The sequence below is a fragment of the Phalaenopsis equestris genome, unplaced genomic scaffold (genome assembly GCF_001263595.1).
Source record: "Phalaenopsis equestris unplaced genomic scaffold, ASM126359v1 Scaffold000436, whole genome shotgun sequence".
Taxonomy (NCBI): domain Eukaryota; kingdom Viridiplantae; phylum Streptophyta; class Magnoliopsida; order Asparagales; family Orchidaceae; genus Phalaenopsis; species Phalaenopsis equestris.
The window spans coordinates 886,523-902,089 of NW_018164877.1; the positions used below are offsets into that span (position 1 = coordinate 886,523).

Sequence of the window (15,567 nt, forward strand, 5' to 3'; positions counted from 1 at the left end):
TAGGAAATGAATAATATCAGATTTCAGAATTTAGGCAAGACTTTCAAAGTAGGGAAGGAAGAAAAATCAGATTTCAGATTTAATGCAGGTGTTTTAAAATTAGAAGGAGAGTAAACTCAGATTTTGGTTTTAGGAAATGTTTAGGGAGACAAGAAAGGAAAAAAGAAAAAGGAAAGACAAGGAGAGAAGGAAGAGGAAAGGACAAGGAAAGGAAAAGAAGTAGGAGGGGCGGTGGGTCCCCCCTCCAAGGGGACTGGCCGGTCTAGCTTGGCTGGACCTGCGCCCGGTCGGCCCCCCATGAGCTCTGCGTCAGACACATACATATATATTTACATACATATATACATATATGTATCTAAATACATGCATATGCATCTACATACATGCATACACATTAGCGCTTTATTTTGTCATAGTTGGGATGATGAAATTGCATGAGTTATGATTGGCATACTTCCGCTTCAAAGATTGCTACAACAAATTTGTAAACTCACATTATAATGGTACTATGCTTCAGAAATGGAGATTTGTCTTCTTGTAATAGAAGGATGAGGCTAGAATTGCAGCATCTATATATTTAGAATATGAATGGCCTTTTTCCTCAGTATTTTGTGGCCTCCAACATGCAGTAATCACAACAATTCATTCCAGAAAAGGTCATTATTGCTTCTTTATTCGAGTGATTCAAGTAAATTATGCTATCAACAAATTAAACCAATTTTATGAAGTAGAAAACTTCCTTATAATCATATCAAATAAACCTAAAAAAAATTGACAAGGCTATTAGAATTTTTTATAACTTCGATATGTATGTAAAGTTTTTTGTGATCATGTCTTTCTAATGGAAACATTATCAGATAGCACTACGTATAAGTAGTCAATAAGCTATGATAATGTAGTTAATGACACAATACTTTTGATTAGCATTGATTATACGTATATTTTGAAGATGTTAATGATTACATTCATGATAGAGATGCATCATAGATGAAAGATCAAGTGATTGAGGTGCTAAGTATTTGAATTTAAACATCACTTTTTATTTTTTTTTATCTTTCAATTTAAAGCTTTTCTTATATGTATTTTTAAAATGGCATTTGGGATATGCACTATGTGCTATTATTCTATGTGGACCTTTGAGATTTGGTGCGCTATTCGCCATTGTGAAATATTTATAGAATTTGTTAGTTTCCTTCTCTTGGATCCTTTTGTATAATCTAAGAGATGTTGAGTGGATGAAATTGTGTTGTCACAGGATTCGTTTACTAACTTTTTTTAATCTTTCTATTTCTCTTTTCACTGTTTGTTGCCTTATCTTTCTCTATATTCTCTAGGTTGATTTATTTAGGCGGCACAGTTTCCCAGTATATTGGAATGGGGAAAATCGTCGAGTTTTGAGAGGCCATTGGTTTGCTCGAAAAGGGGGTTTAGATTGGTTTCCTGTACGTGAAGACCTTGCAGAGCAGCTGGAGTTTGCTTATCGGTGTCAGGTAGGCGGAAACCTTTTCTTCATGTTGTCTCATGGGCAAAAAATTGTTCGTAATTTAGATCTTGATGGTTTGATTTCTCTTCAGCACTCTTTATTGTTTGGTTCCTCTTTACTTTTGCATGCAAGGAAAGTTCAAATTTGCATAGGAAGCATTTCATAACACTTTAGCGCATGCATTTATTTGAAACTGCATAAACTTTCTTCTTCAATATTGCTAATCTCGTTGCATTAAAACTATCTGTTTATGACTATAACGAAATAATACAGTGGGAACGAAGCCTTGAGAGAGTCTGGTTTGGATTAGTGGGGGGCTTGGGCTGAAGAAGAATTTAGGAGACAGTTAATTTTTCTTTTTAGTACTTCAACAGCTTTTTTATTGAGCATTCAATATTTTATTTTCTACTTGTAGATGCTTGGTTCAGAATAACTGTTAGCTGTTGAATTCGTTTCAATAGAATGCTATCAAGTTTGGGAACAAACCCTTGAGAGAGTCTGGTTTGGACTAGTGTGTGGGGGGGGGGGGGGGTGGGGGGGGGAAAAAATTTTTTTTAGTACTTCAACAGCTTTTTTATTGAGCATTCAATATTTTATTTTCTACTTGTAGATGCTTGGTTCAGAATAACTGTTAGCTGTTGAATTCATTTCAATAGAATGCTATCAAGTTCCTAGAGCCTGATTATTTTCTTGTTCATTCACTATTCAGCTCGTTCATTATGATTAAGTGTGAGATGGCTGGATTTTAGTTAGGGTGCTAAATTCGACTGTTTATTTGGAATTTCTTTTTTGAACTCACCTTCATAAAGGTTAGAAATGAGTTCTATCTATGAGGGCTAGTCGTTTTTAGTTTTGCTTTTTATATATAGTACATGAATCTTATGTAGTCAATGGGGGAATGATTATAAATTTTCTTTTACTCATGTTAATAATAAAATAATAATAAGATATGGGAGGATGGGTAAATTAGAACTTCAGCCCAATCAGTAGAAAAAGCTGTGTTGGCATGAACTGAATTCAACTAATTAAATAAATATCTCTGAAATTTATTTCAGTAAAGCTCTTTTTTGGAACACAATTCTAACCATTTCCAAGTCTTTGCTTCCTCACACACAATTCGATGTAGTTATCTTTGACCAAATGATAATTGATCTTAGATGGCTTCTCAGTGCATTACTGCATGGAAAGTGTACCGATCTTTCCTGTTGTTTTTGGTTAGCCTTAAGAAGATGGTTATGGAGTGCCATTTTGGTAGGAATTAGAGATATTTTCCTGAACAATCTATTTGTCCAAATTTGTACCATCATATTATATCTTCCTATCATCTTGCTTTATATAAACTAATTGTCTTCAAAGAAAATTGATGAATAATTTTAAAGAGTACTAGGTTTCGTTTTATTATTTTTTACTGAAGCGGTAGAGTTATAGTGAACAATAGCCGATCATCATGTTAATCACTAGGATTATTCTAACTATTTGTGTTGGTTTATTGGTCCTTCACCTTTTATTCCTCTTAAAATTGTGTTATGCACTACTTCTATTTTGCCCATTTTTTTTCAAATTAAAAAAAAACTTTTGAAGTTATCAAAGTTTTCTAATTGCTGATTTTAGCTATGCTATATAAAACGATTTTTCTTTAAAAAATCTTCTTCGAAGGTTATTAGCTTTTAGGCAGCGTCTTTTGAACGTTCCCTACTAAAAACATGGCTATATTCTGTGTTAAAATACTACGTTGATTCAGATTACTCGTATTATAACATCGTTATTTCATGTATAAAGGCTTTCAGTAGACCAAAGGTTTATTCCACGACTCTATTTATCATAGATGCTGTTGATTATTGATACATCTTAGCATAAATCTGTTAAAAAAATTATGCGGTTGTTTTTCTCTTGTTCATCTATATACGATGGGTATTAAAACTCCAGTCTAATTTATGCTTATTCATTCATTTAGGTTTGGCATAGGCGGACATTTCAGCCTTCAGGCCAATTTGCGGCCCGTGTTGATTTGCAAGGAGTGACACAGGTATTATTTTTAATTATGAGTCTAAATAAGATTTGATTGAACTGACTAACCTCAGTTTTTAATCAGGGCTTGCATGCTCTTTTCACTGGGGAGGATGATACATGGGAGGCTTGGTTGAACTTTGAAGCATCTGGGTTTAGTCTAGGACAAGGGAGTGGAATTAAATTGAGACGTGGTTTTCAATCATCTGGTTCTCTAAAACCAACTCAAGTTAGTTTTTCTGAGAAATTTTTACCTAATTATGTTGGAAACACACTGTGTATAATGAATATTTCGAACAATTGTAGCTATTAACACTAGCTAGTTTATTTTTTAGTTTTGATTTTATATGTTAGACTGTATAGAACTGTTGCCTTCATCAGTCATATTTTGTAAAAAAAGAATGAATTTAAATAATTTGATTCAAAAGTACTATATACATGACCAAAGATGCTTTATGGTCGTCAATATTTCTTAATATTGGATTTAATTTGAGGTTTTGATCAAAGAAGACTGTTCTTACCAAACAAATTTGAAGCCTTATGCATAAAATTGCTTTGGCCGGTGGTGAAGCAACTAACTCTGGAAAAGTTCTAAGTCGAATGTAGTGGTAGAAGGTTAGTTATTTATTAGATGATTAATGTGTACGATCCAATTGGTTTGTTTGATTGAAGTTGTGGAAGTAGTAGGAAGAATTACTGAGCGAGATTGTGTTAGATATTTCAATCAATCTAAATGCTATATTAGTACTATTTCTTGCATGTTTAGTATTGGAACCGGAACATACTTGGACATTTTTGCTTTGTGTGTCACAACACGCCCGGGACTTGAAATTAACCAACGTTGGAATAGACAATTGGATGATGAAATTATTTTTTTTATCACTAATAGTTTACAATCTGAATAAATTGAAAGAGCCACTAAAGAAAAATAATTTATTTGATCAAATAGAAGTCTATATTTATTTTATTTATCACTAACAGTTATTTCAATCTGAATTCCAACAAATTTTTTTTATCTTTTAATTTCTTTTAATTTTTGAAATTCTTAATTTGCTTTTTTTAAATTAAGATTATATTTAATTACATAATTATACTAATTTTGGTAATCAAAATTATGATTTTAAATAAATAATACTACTATAGGTTTTCTAAAATTAATTTAACGCATTTTTTTATATAAGTAATGATTTAGTACTAATATTGGAATCATATTAATTGATGCAGATCTCCTAGTGAAATTTTTATTTGCCAGCATATGTGTCAATTTTTATCGCATCTTGTGCGCCTCAATTTTGTTTTTGTTTACCATTTGAACTCCTTGTTTACACATTTCAATTTTATGTTCATTGTATCAAGCATAGGTGCATTTTTTTGCGACTATTTCTTCCATAGCAATCTACTCAACATGCCTCCATTTGGGTAATCTTAATGCTTTAGATATGTCAGCATGAGAGAAGGTTGATGGTTTTGTGATTTTGATTTTTGAGATGATGTATTCATTGTCCATCTCTTTTGTTGTATTTGATCAAGTCGGATTATGGAATGTAGAAATAGGTCAACATTGGATTAATATTGAACAAATGCCATTACCATTCGTCATGTATCCACTCGTAAGAAAATTTTAGCCATAATATATAAATCATATATAAATTATTCTGATTGCAAAGACATTTAGCAAACTTGTTGATGATTTAATATTGTAATTGTTATTATGATTTTCTTAAAATTGAAATGCATAGACATTATTCGGAATTGGAGGAAAGCTACCAAGAAGTGGTGCTTCTGTTTCAATTCTAGAAATGTATCTGTAAGCGAGGACAATTATTAAATAATTTAAATCACTCTGAACTTATAATATAACACATTAACTGAAGTATGCTTGATTTCTATAGACCACGTTAATTTAAATATGTTTGGTTTTTTCTCCTCTAGAGGAGGTTAATTTCCTTTTTATTTTGAGTTTTCCACCAATTTATTGGCTAATGACATCCATATAATTTATTTGTAGGATGAGCGGCGCCAGCGAAAGGAGGAAGAAATGGACGACTACTGCTCTCAAGTATGTTTTCCATGACCCTTTTTTAATCAAAAAGGTGTATTTATAATTTTTTATAACTAGAATTACAAATCTGAAATAGGAACCCATCTTTTAGCGACCTTCCTCAGGAAAACACAAGAAGAGGAGTATAATGTTAATCCTTGGAGAAGGATTGATAAGAATCATTTAGAGAAGATAATATTGAATTTTATTTTCCGTAGTGTAGCATGCAAATCAACATGGTAGATAGCATTCCTATAAATGTGCTAGAAGGTAAAGGTTCGTGGAGACACAAATGTTGATAAGTTGTTTGAACCTGAAATTTAGGCAGTAGGGTATTTCACCACCTAAGTCAACCAAGGGCTTTAAAAATAGAGTTTGTTTTTGATACGCTCCAGACTCACGGTCCAGACTCGAAATCAGCAAGCAACAACAGCGAAACGACAATAGATAAATGTAAACAAATCAAATAAGGGCTGCTTTTACAAAAAATAAATGCAAACAAGCAAGATACAATGATGATCTACTTTTCTAGAGATTGATCGACTCTCCCACAACCCTAGACATCACTAGGAACAACACCAAAAGAAGAAAACACAACAAACAACAAAAACATGTATAAGCAAAACAAACCCTATGTTCCTCTTCTTAATAGAATCCTCCCACAACATTTGAAAAATTTCTTTTTCCACTTTCTCTCCAAATTTGTTTTAATTTCTCTTCCTTAAGTATGTATTTAAGCCTCTCGTGGACTGATCCACTCCTACCCTCGTTCTGGTCACTACATGTACTAGGTACTCCACCTGTAACTGTGCAAAAGAACATTTTTTCAAGTTGACGTACAACCGGTGCTCCCTCAATGTTTTCTGGACTGTCCTTAGGTGCCTCACAAGCTCTGTCTCTGTACGATTGTAGATCAAAATGTCATCAAAGAAGACAATGACAAATTTCCAGAGGTAAGATTCAAAAACCCTATTCATGAGCGACTAATATATCGTCGAGGCATTGGTGAGACCAAACGACATCACTAAGAACTCATAACGCCCTTTATGTTTCTTGAGTGTTGTCTTGAACACATCCGTTCGATTCATTTTTATTTGGTGTTATCCCGACTTAAGATCAATTTTTGAGAAAATGACAGCCCCATAAAGCTCATTCAGTAACTCATCAATTATAAGAATATGAAACTTGTCCAACACCGTCTCCTTGTTCAATGCCCGTTAGTCCACGCAGAATCTCCAACGACCATCTTTTTTCACAAACAGGACGTGACTAGAAAAATGACACACTAGGTTTGATAATCCCGACCTCGAGCATCTCTCTTATTACTTTCTCTATCTCGTCCTTTTGAATCTAGGGATAACTGTATGGTTTAACGGTGATGGGTGAAACACCCTCGTTCAAGGTAATAAAGTGCTCGTACTTAGCTATTGGAAGACATCCGTAAACTGCTGTATGAGCTACTAGAACTCTTCAGAAAACTCTGGCAACTCTAAATTTCAAATCTACTCAATGCTCTGCAACTCTACCAAGTAGCCCAATCATGCTCACCGTATTGACTTGACCATGGTTTTGCATAAACTAGCATATCCTCTCAGCATCACCTTTCTACCCTCCACCTGGAACTCCATCGCCAGATACTTCAAATCCATTTTTATCTCCCCCAGCATTCGCAACCACTTCATCCCCAAAATCACATTTGTGCTACCCAAATCTAAGGGAAGGAAATCCTCATCCATCTGTAAGCCATGTAATGTCAGAACCAACGCTTTGCAAATTCCCTGACTTTTTCCCACTCTTTCTTTCCCCATCATGGCGCCGAAGCTCCTTTTAGTCACCAGCTCCTACCCGCGCTTCTCTACGATTTGATTTGAGATAAAGTTATGCGTGAGCCCACTATCCACCAACACCACATTTGGTTGTTTCCCGATCCACCCACTAATCTTCATGGTGTGATTTGGAGTAAATCCCACTACCGAATTGAGGGACACTTACGCCACATCCAAATACAGATGCTCCTCCTCCACTACCTCCTCCCCTAATTCCTTACTCTCTGTATCCTCCTCGTAAACTAAAAGAATCTTAATGGTGTGCTTATCGCAGCGGTTTCTTGGGGCATATCTCTCGTCACAGCTATAACACAATCCTTTTGTTCTTTTATCCGACACTCATGCATATGAAATGTGCTTGAAATTACTTCTGTGAAGGGTTCAATATTCTACCCTTTCGACGTCTCTTTCTGAAATGACACTGCCATGGTTCTTAGTATCGTGGTTGTTAAGGTGCTCTTGTAGAAACCTCCGGTGTTGCCGCCTTTGCTAGTCTTCTTCACTTTTTTCTTATTCTCCATCTTCTGCGTGAGCTCCATCATTTTCCTCAATCCGCACAGTCTCAAAGGTCGGATGACTGCTCAAATGTCCGACTTTAGACCTTTTAAGAAGTTCCCTTCCAGTCCTGTTGAAAAAATAATTTATATATCATTCATATTTTTTCATATTTTTTGACAATGTTAATTTGTAAGAAATTTTTTTTTTTTTTTAATTAATTATCTCAAATGGCATGTGGTAAGAAATTTTTTTTTTTTTTTAATTATCTCAAATGGCATGTGTATGGGATTTAGCTTCCCTTCTTGACTTAATCTTGATATTTCTTTGTTGGTCTTACATTAAAAAATACAGAATCATAAACTTTAAACTTAACCATTTTTTTTGACGATCCTGAACTATCTATCTCTATTTAATCTTATTTTCTCTATTATTTATGGGCTAGTTTTGCTGGAATTCTACATTTCTTTCCTTATAATCTTTGATAGACTGCTATTTTAATACTGGATTGGTAACTACTAGTTTAAGAAAATTCTATCAATAGAATATGATTCTCCCAGCCACCTCCAAAATAACAATTACATAACATTAGTTGATCATTACACCAGAATTATTTTCTTATATTGATCATCTGTCAGTATATGGAATGATGCAATAAAATATAACTTAATGCGTATACTTCCATGAATATCCATTTCGATCTAGATGTGGATGTCATCTGTATTCGATACTATTAACTCAGAATTTTTAGGTAGCTTGATAATTCTCTTTCCAGACTCTTCAACTAATTTCTTCGCTGAATTAGTATGAAAAACAGGTAGAAAGTGCACTATTTTTGTTTATATATCAGCTACAACCCAAATAAAATCATGTTTTTGGTCTTGATCAGAGAAATTCTATATTGAAGTTCATGACTATGTTTTTGCACTTTCACTTTGGTATTTCCAATGATTGTAGTATTTCCATGGGCTTTTGATGTTCTATTTTCGCTCCTTCATAAGATTCAAATTTTATCACATATTTAACTACATCTTTCTTCATCACAGGTCAAATAATAATGCCTTTAAATCCTTATACATTTTGGCTTTTTCTAGGAGGATCGAACAACACGAGTAATGAGCTTCATAAGGATCTTCTGAACCACCTTGGTATCTTTTAGAATCTAAATATGTAATTACGTCCAATCAAATCATGTCATCCATACTGACATTCTTTCCTTTGCCTCCTTGAATGTGATTAATTAAAAGGGTCATTTGGGATCACTTTTTATTTTTTATTTTTTATTATTTTTTTGTTTTTACATAGAATGAAACATGTTTAGTTATTTTTAAAGTCACTGAAAATAATTTTTAGATATTTTGAATGTTTTTATAAATAAAATAATTTGTTTTTTAAAATAAAAAATAAAAGCATGCAAAAATGTACTAGACAAACATGTTTTTAAAATAATAGCAAAAACGAAAACCAAAAATAAAAAATACAAGTGATCCCAAATAAGCCCTGAGCTTCTAATACTCATCATTAGCCTTTTGTGTGTCTCTGATTGTTTTCTCTTAAGGTGTATAATCATCTTATGTAAACTATTTGTGATCTAATTATTCTTTAATATGATCTTCTACTGTAAGGGTTAACTATGCTTGTCGAGTTAGCATCCGATTCTACTTCATACATCAACTATCATCACAATTACCTTTTCAGGATAGTATTGCCTATTGAGATTGAATATAGCAAATTTGTGGTTGTTGTTTTTGAGCTATATTAATTTTTAGTTCCCATGAGATCACATTTTGAGCATTAGTCTTGTTTTGATTACTTATAAATTGGAAATGTATTCATCAATATAAAAATGCTTTTGTCTTTTGCAAAAATATACTCATTTTTTTGGGATTTGTCATGCCTTTTAATGGATTGCAAACTAGTCATGCTAAAGTAAAAAGTATTCGATTGGCCTCAATTATTTTTTTAATATTAAATGTTTTTATTTATAGAAGATTTACTGAGAACTTCATCCTAAATATAGCTCTTATCTCTAATTTCTTGAAAGGTAAAAAGAATCGGATTTTATTCAAATTAAAATTTTGATGACTTGATCAACTGTTCTTTGATTTGTTGGTTTTCTTAAAAAGTTTTTGAAGTCATATGTTATGGTTTTGGGGGGTCTTGGTGTAGTGTAGTTCATAGCGACTAGTGAAACATTAAATGTGGTTAAGAACATTACTCCATTTATGATACTATTATTTAATTTTTGAAACGTTGGGGACTGGGCTTGCTATACACTAATTTATTCATGGTTTTGTTTATCAAGCATTGAAATTTTTTATTGCTTAATCAAAATTAAGTAATAGGCATGTTAAGTGGATGTTATTGTTTGTCCTAAAGCATAAACATGGGTAGAAAATAAACCTATTAAAGCATTATCTCAAGTTAATAGACTTATTCTTTTAGTATCAAATTTTTTGAATTTTCTAAAATTATGATAATTATTTTTTACTTTATTTTAACTAGTATTTTATCATAACTGCTTTGATAAGTCTCTTTGTATCAATGGTCTTTTATTTATTATTTTTGAATATCTTTATTGAATGAAACAAATTTCCATAGCTATATCTTTATTGAGGGAGTTATTGGTTTTTGAGCTTTAATTTGGTGATAGAGCTGGTCATTTTGGTGAGGATAAAACATTTAATTTGATGAAGAATTGATCTTAGCCTTTACTAAAATTGAATTTTGAAAGAATTATTTCAGCCACCTCAAAAATGTAATAGGGCCGTTCATTTTTTATGCCAAGCATGCCCTTAGTAGACTTTTGTTTTGATGCATGTAGATGATGATAGTGAACTCTCTTTCATACTTCTAAAGGATAGATCACATTTTTATGTAGCTTAGATGCATACATGCATAGTTTTGTACCTTTTTGATTTAGTAATGCAAATGCAATATTTCAAGGAAGAGTTATTTCACACTATTTTATCTTCAAAATGACAATAATTAAACAACATTCTAGTAAATAAACTGCATTGCCTGCCCCTTATAGGCTTTGGGAATGCTTATTCTGGAATTTCATCTCAACCTTGCCCAAGCCTCTTGAGGCCTTGATAGTATTTTTGTTGTGATTGGCAATTTTCTTGAGATGATTAAATTACTCCCTTGCTTGAAAACTAATGCTTCACATGTTATTGAGTTTTCTTTCAAGGAAAATTGCTAGATTGCTTGACCATTTTGTATTATGTTTTATATACCTATTACTTTCTCTTATTTTATTGGAAAATATTGTGGAATTTTAAAACGCACTTTAAATTTTCACCAGCCTTTTAATCTCAAATAGATGACTGAAAAAAAATTGTAGAGAAATCTTTGGCAATCTTTTATGTTGTTTAGTTTGTAAAATATTGAAATTTGGGATTTACACTTTTCTACATCCAAATTTGGGATTTACACTTTTCTACATCCAAATTTGGGATTTACAGCAATACTTTCTCTAAAACAATAAATATAAAACTTTTGAGTTTTTTTGTAGTTAATATACTCAATAGGTCTATTTATCTCATTAATGCTCTATATCGATTATTTGCAGATGAGAAATTTCAACTTCCAAATTCTATGGCGTGTATTTTACTCATAGATTTATATCCTTTTATCTTTCCTCAGGTTCCAGTTGGTCATCTAGTATTTATGGTTCATGGTATTGGACAAAGGCTGGAGAAGGCTAATTTGGTTGATGATGTTGGTGATTTTCGTAGGATAACTGCTAGTCTTGCTGAAAGGCACTTAACGGCACACCAGCGAGGCACTCAGCGAGTTCTCTTAATTCCTTGTCAGGTAATGCCATGCTTATCCTTCGATTCAATAATTTAACAGTATCCTTGCAGTTTGTAAGTAATGCACTGTTTTAAATTATAAAACTGAGAAAGAGTTGTGACTGGGGAATTCAAAGAAAGTATAGTATTTAGTTTAAAATGAAATTTTTTTATTTTATTTACTTTTATTTATAGTCTTTGCTCTTTGCTATTTAGATCAGTATATGCATTGTTTGGATCATCTAACTTCTATTTTTATTTATAGTCTTCTTTGTAGTTTCTTTTTGACTAAAATTGTTCTCAATACTCCATTTTGAGGTTTCCATGGAATTTTGTTAACATATACTCAGTACTTATTCTAGCTTGCACTTGAACAATAGAACTTGCCTGTCCTGTATTCCACCCTTACTTACATTTGTTAGTCAAATATATTTTTTTTATACATTAACATTTGTTAGTCAAATATGTTTTTTTTATACATTCTTTTGTTTTTTAAAAAAGATACGTAGGAATTGGATAAATTACGTTCTGGATCCTTGGGGAATAGTTGGTATTACTGTCCATTAATGATGAAGAATGGTTATAAGGCCGTGAAAGTGAATAACTTGGGGCATTGTTTATTTATATTGAATGTAATCAAGGGTAGCTTTTTTTTCTTTGAAGTTTCACTGTAAATATCTTCCATGACATTTGAACATGAATTTAATCTTTTCCTTTTTTTTTATTTGATTGAATGTTGCAGACATTTTTTATGACAAAGACGTTGAGCGAATTTATGTAGGCTTTATAGTGCTTCATTATACCTGATTTTGAACATTTAAGATTTTTTATGCCACAAATTCTTAATTAAAGTCATATTCTTCTAGACTGAGCATATAATAACATCTTTGATACAGAGATTTCTGCTTTAATGGATACGTTCATCGTTACAATCAAATTAGAACTCCTAGAAGTCTTTTTTTTTTTCAGTTAGTGATTCTTTTGGTTTATATAAAAGAAGTCCAAGGTAGAGACATCAGTTTGCTGTCAATTGATAGGAGAAGCATTTTAGTACTAAATTTTTAGAAGTAAGAAGATATCTATAACTGTGCTGACTGTAGGGTCTGTAGAGTGAGCTTATGAGCCATACAATGAAACTGGATAGTGATCTTGCATTAACGGCCTTTTTTAAAATTGTGTGCGTAAAAGGATTTCATCCTTTCCTTATAACGTAAGTTCATATTTCAAACTCTGATCTAGGATCATTTTTTTTTACAATAATTTAATTTGATTTAATGAATATTATTTTAGCAAACGAATTTAGTAAATAAAGTTCTTAAACTAAATTTAATTAATTTCATCCAAGCACAAAATCAAAGACTATTTATTTATTTTTTAAAGTAGATTTCTTCAGCAATGACATGACTGAAGGTATTTTCCTTACAAATGGACTAATGGTGGCAAGCAAAATATTGTGTGATATGGCAATTGGAGTACTTTACTACATAGTCTGGAATGTATTATTATTTTTGTAAATACAAGTTGGTACTTAATTTGGTAAATATTTTGTACGTGGTTATCTCTTTTGTAGTTTGGAATTCCCTCTTGTTAACTGATTTTCAGATGGTTTTTTTGCTCATAGTCAAGTTTAATGAGATTCAGTTAAGGGGCCTTTGTAGTTCATGTGCTTTGGGGTTATGATTTTCTTGCCTAATACTAGCTTCCAGTCTTAATTTGACTTTCTTTGATTTGATGTGTTGAGTTCTGGTTGCCTTTTCATTATGCATATTCTATTAACTTTTTTTTCTTTCTTTTGCAGTGGAGAAAAGGATTGAAACTCAGCGGTGAAAGTGCTGTTGATAAAATTACATTGGATGGTGTTCGGAGTCTTCGTGTTACACTAAGTGCAACAGCTCATGATGTTTTATATTATATGAGCCCTATATACTGCCAATATATCATCGATTCGGTGTGCAATTTTTTTTAGGCATTTCTTTTGTGTCATCTATTTCTAAATCACTAGTAGGTTCTCTTCAAAATATAGCGCATGATATATTCCCGTGAAAGTCATGAAAGGTTATATTAATTTCTGGTGAAATGCAACTCCTTCCATTGCTTGCAAAGAATAGCAGAAATAATAGCAGCTTTTTAATAGCACTCTTAAATGGGAAGGAAAGAAACAATGGATTTCACTTATATGTTGCGGAAGAACTGAATTTTTATCAAAATTTTAGTGGGAAAGTTCATCAAGATCTGTCTGAGATATTATGGAAACTAAAGGATCTACAAGCTAATCTTGAACTTTATGGACTTAATAGTATGGCAATGAAAATTTTATAGACCCGAAAGTTATTTACCCTTTTACCTTATTATTGTTTAATTTCTGACATGGATCATGGTGATGGGTGTTTTTGGAGAAAATATTTAATTTGACAAGGACATCCTAGCTTTTTTAGTGACTTGTATATTAAAAGCTTTAGAATTTTTTAAATATGCTTTTTTTTTATATTCAAAATGACATTTTTGGGATCATGTTATTGGAAGGACAATAGAAATTGAACCTTTTTATTTTTAAAGTTGACTATAAGTGTTGAAGAACCACACAATTGGTTTTCATCTTTTCTGAGTTGATTGTTTAGGAGTCTATCTTTTTTGGAATTGGTTTGAGCAAATTTTTTAATTATTTATTTATTATTTATTTTTACATAAAAGATCACAAACACAACCTATTTATTAGATCGGGCTTTCAAAATAGTTCAGTTCTTGTTAAATATTCTGAGAACTACAATTGCTTGAAATAAACGAATGCTTTTCTTGTTCCTTTATCTGGTAATGCATTATTGTTCGGAAAAAAATTTTGTTCAAGTCCTCAAAAACTATTATTTTGCAATGGAATCTGAATGCTAAATGCTATTGACATATGTTATAATTTTGATCTCTGTCATATTCATTATGTATGGAGTGTCGCGTGGTTATACTTGTGGCCAGCCAACCATGTCACAGTTGAGCTCATTCGACGTAAGGCAATCATGTACTTTGCGCTAGTTCAGGTGGACCTGCTTCTAGTGGGACGTGTGCCATTTGATGCACAATCTCTATGTAACCCTAGAGCTTCATCTTGCGCTTGTTGCTTTGGGCCAAGGCTCTCTTTCTGGCACATTTTAGTTCTAGTTTTTCAATGTGCACCTACTTTGACGTTGATACCTATTGGCTTGGGCTTCTCATTTGCTCTTGTTCCATCAGGAACCTAAGGCTTGTCGTTATTTTTTTTTGGGCATGTTAGTCTCTCGTATTTGTTGTCATGCTCATTCTTTCCCATTATTCGTTAACTACTCCCAAGGTTTTTGGGCATGTTAGTCTATCACATTTGTCGTCATGCTCATTCTCTTCCATTATTCGTTGACTACTCCCAACGTTTTTGTTCACTTTTCACCGCTCACCCCCTGCTTCTAGTGGTAACAACGCCTTCACTGCACATACTCAATACTCCTTACTAATGTTATTTGTAGTTTAAATGTTGCTGACTTTCGCCCTTCACTATTTGACAAAAAAACCTTTGTTTCATCAAAGAAAGCTCGCCCATCTCTTCATCAATGAAGAGATATTTGTGCTTATTAGGTTGCTTGATTGCTCACTTATTGACAATTTTTTTTTCAACCCAATGTGCAGGTATTCTTAAATTCATCTCTGATTTATAATAGACGAGTGACTTCTTCATTAGGCTTTTCAAATAACTTTACCATCATAGTACTTTCTTTAGAAGCAGAGTTCACATTAGGTACACGACCTTCCATTAGAAGCTCATATTCAACCTCCTATCTAATTTGTGGAAGATCCTCCACATAATTTCATATTTATTCTCAAATTTTCGAACCGGTTCAATATGTCTTATGAAGATAATGGCTGATTGTTGACCTCATTTTTAGTGAGGTCTAGTCT

The 15,567-nt window shown here is 32.4% G+C and overlaps 1 protein-coding gene across 5 annotated transcripts in view; it reads left to right on the forward strand.

The window, feature by feature from the left end:
* Nucleotides 1–15,567, forward strand: part of LOC110027705 (phospholipase SGR2) — an 87,410-nt gene that overhangs the window by 44,502 nt on the left and 27,341 nt on the right. For all 5 annotated transcript variants that reach the window (XM_020729231.1, XM_020729230.1, XM_020729229.1 and 2 more), the window contains 6 exons: nt 1,335–1,490; nt 3,438–3,509; nt 3,576–3,719; nt 5,499–5,549; nt 11,501–11,671; nt 13,448–13,597. In XM_020729231.1, coding sequence (XP_020584890.1) covers nt 1,335–1,490; nt 3,438–3,509; nt 3,576–3,719; nt 5,499–5,549; nt 11,501–11,671; nt 13,448–13,597 — 744 coding nt within the window. The remainder of the gene's footprint in view (nt 1–1,334; nt 1,491–3,437; nt 3,510–3,575; nt 3,720–5,498; nt 5,550–11,500; nt 11,672–13,447; nt 13,598–15,567) is intronic.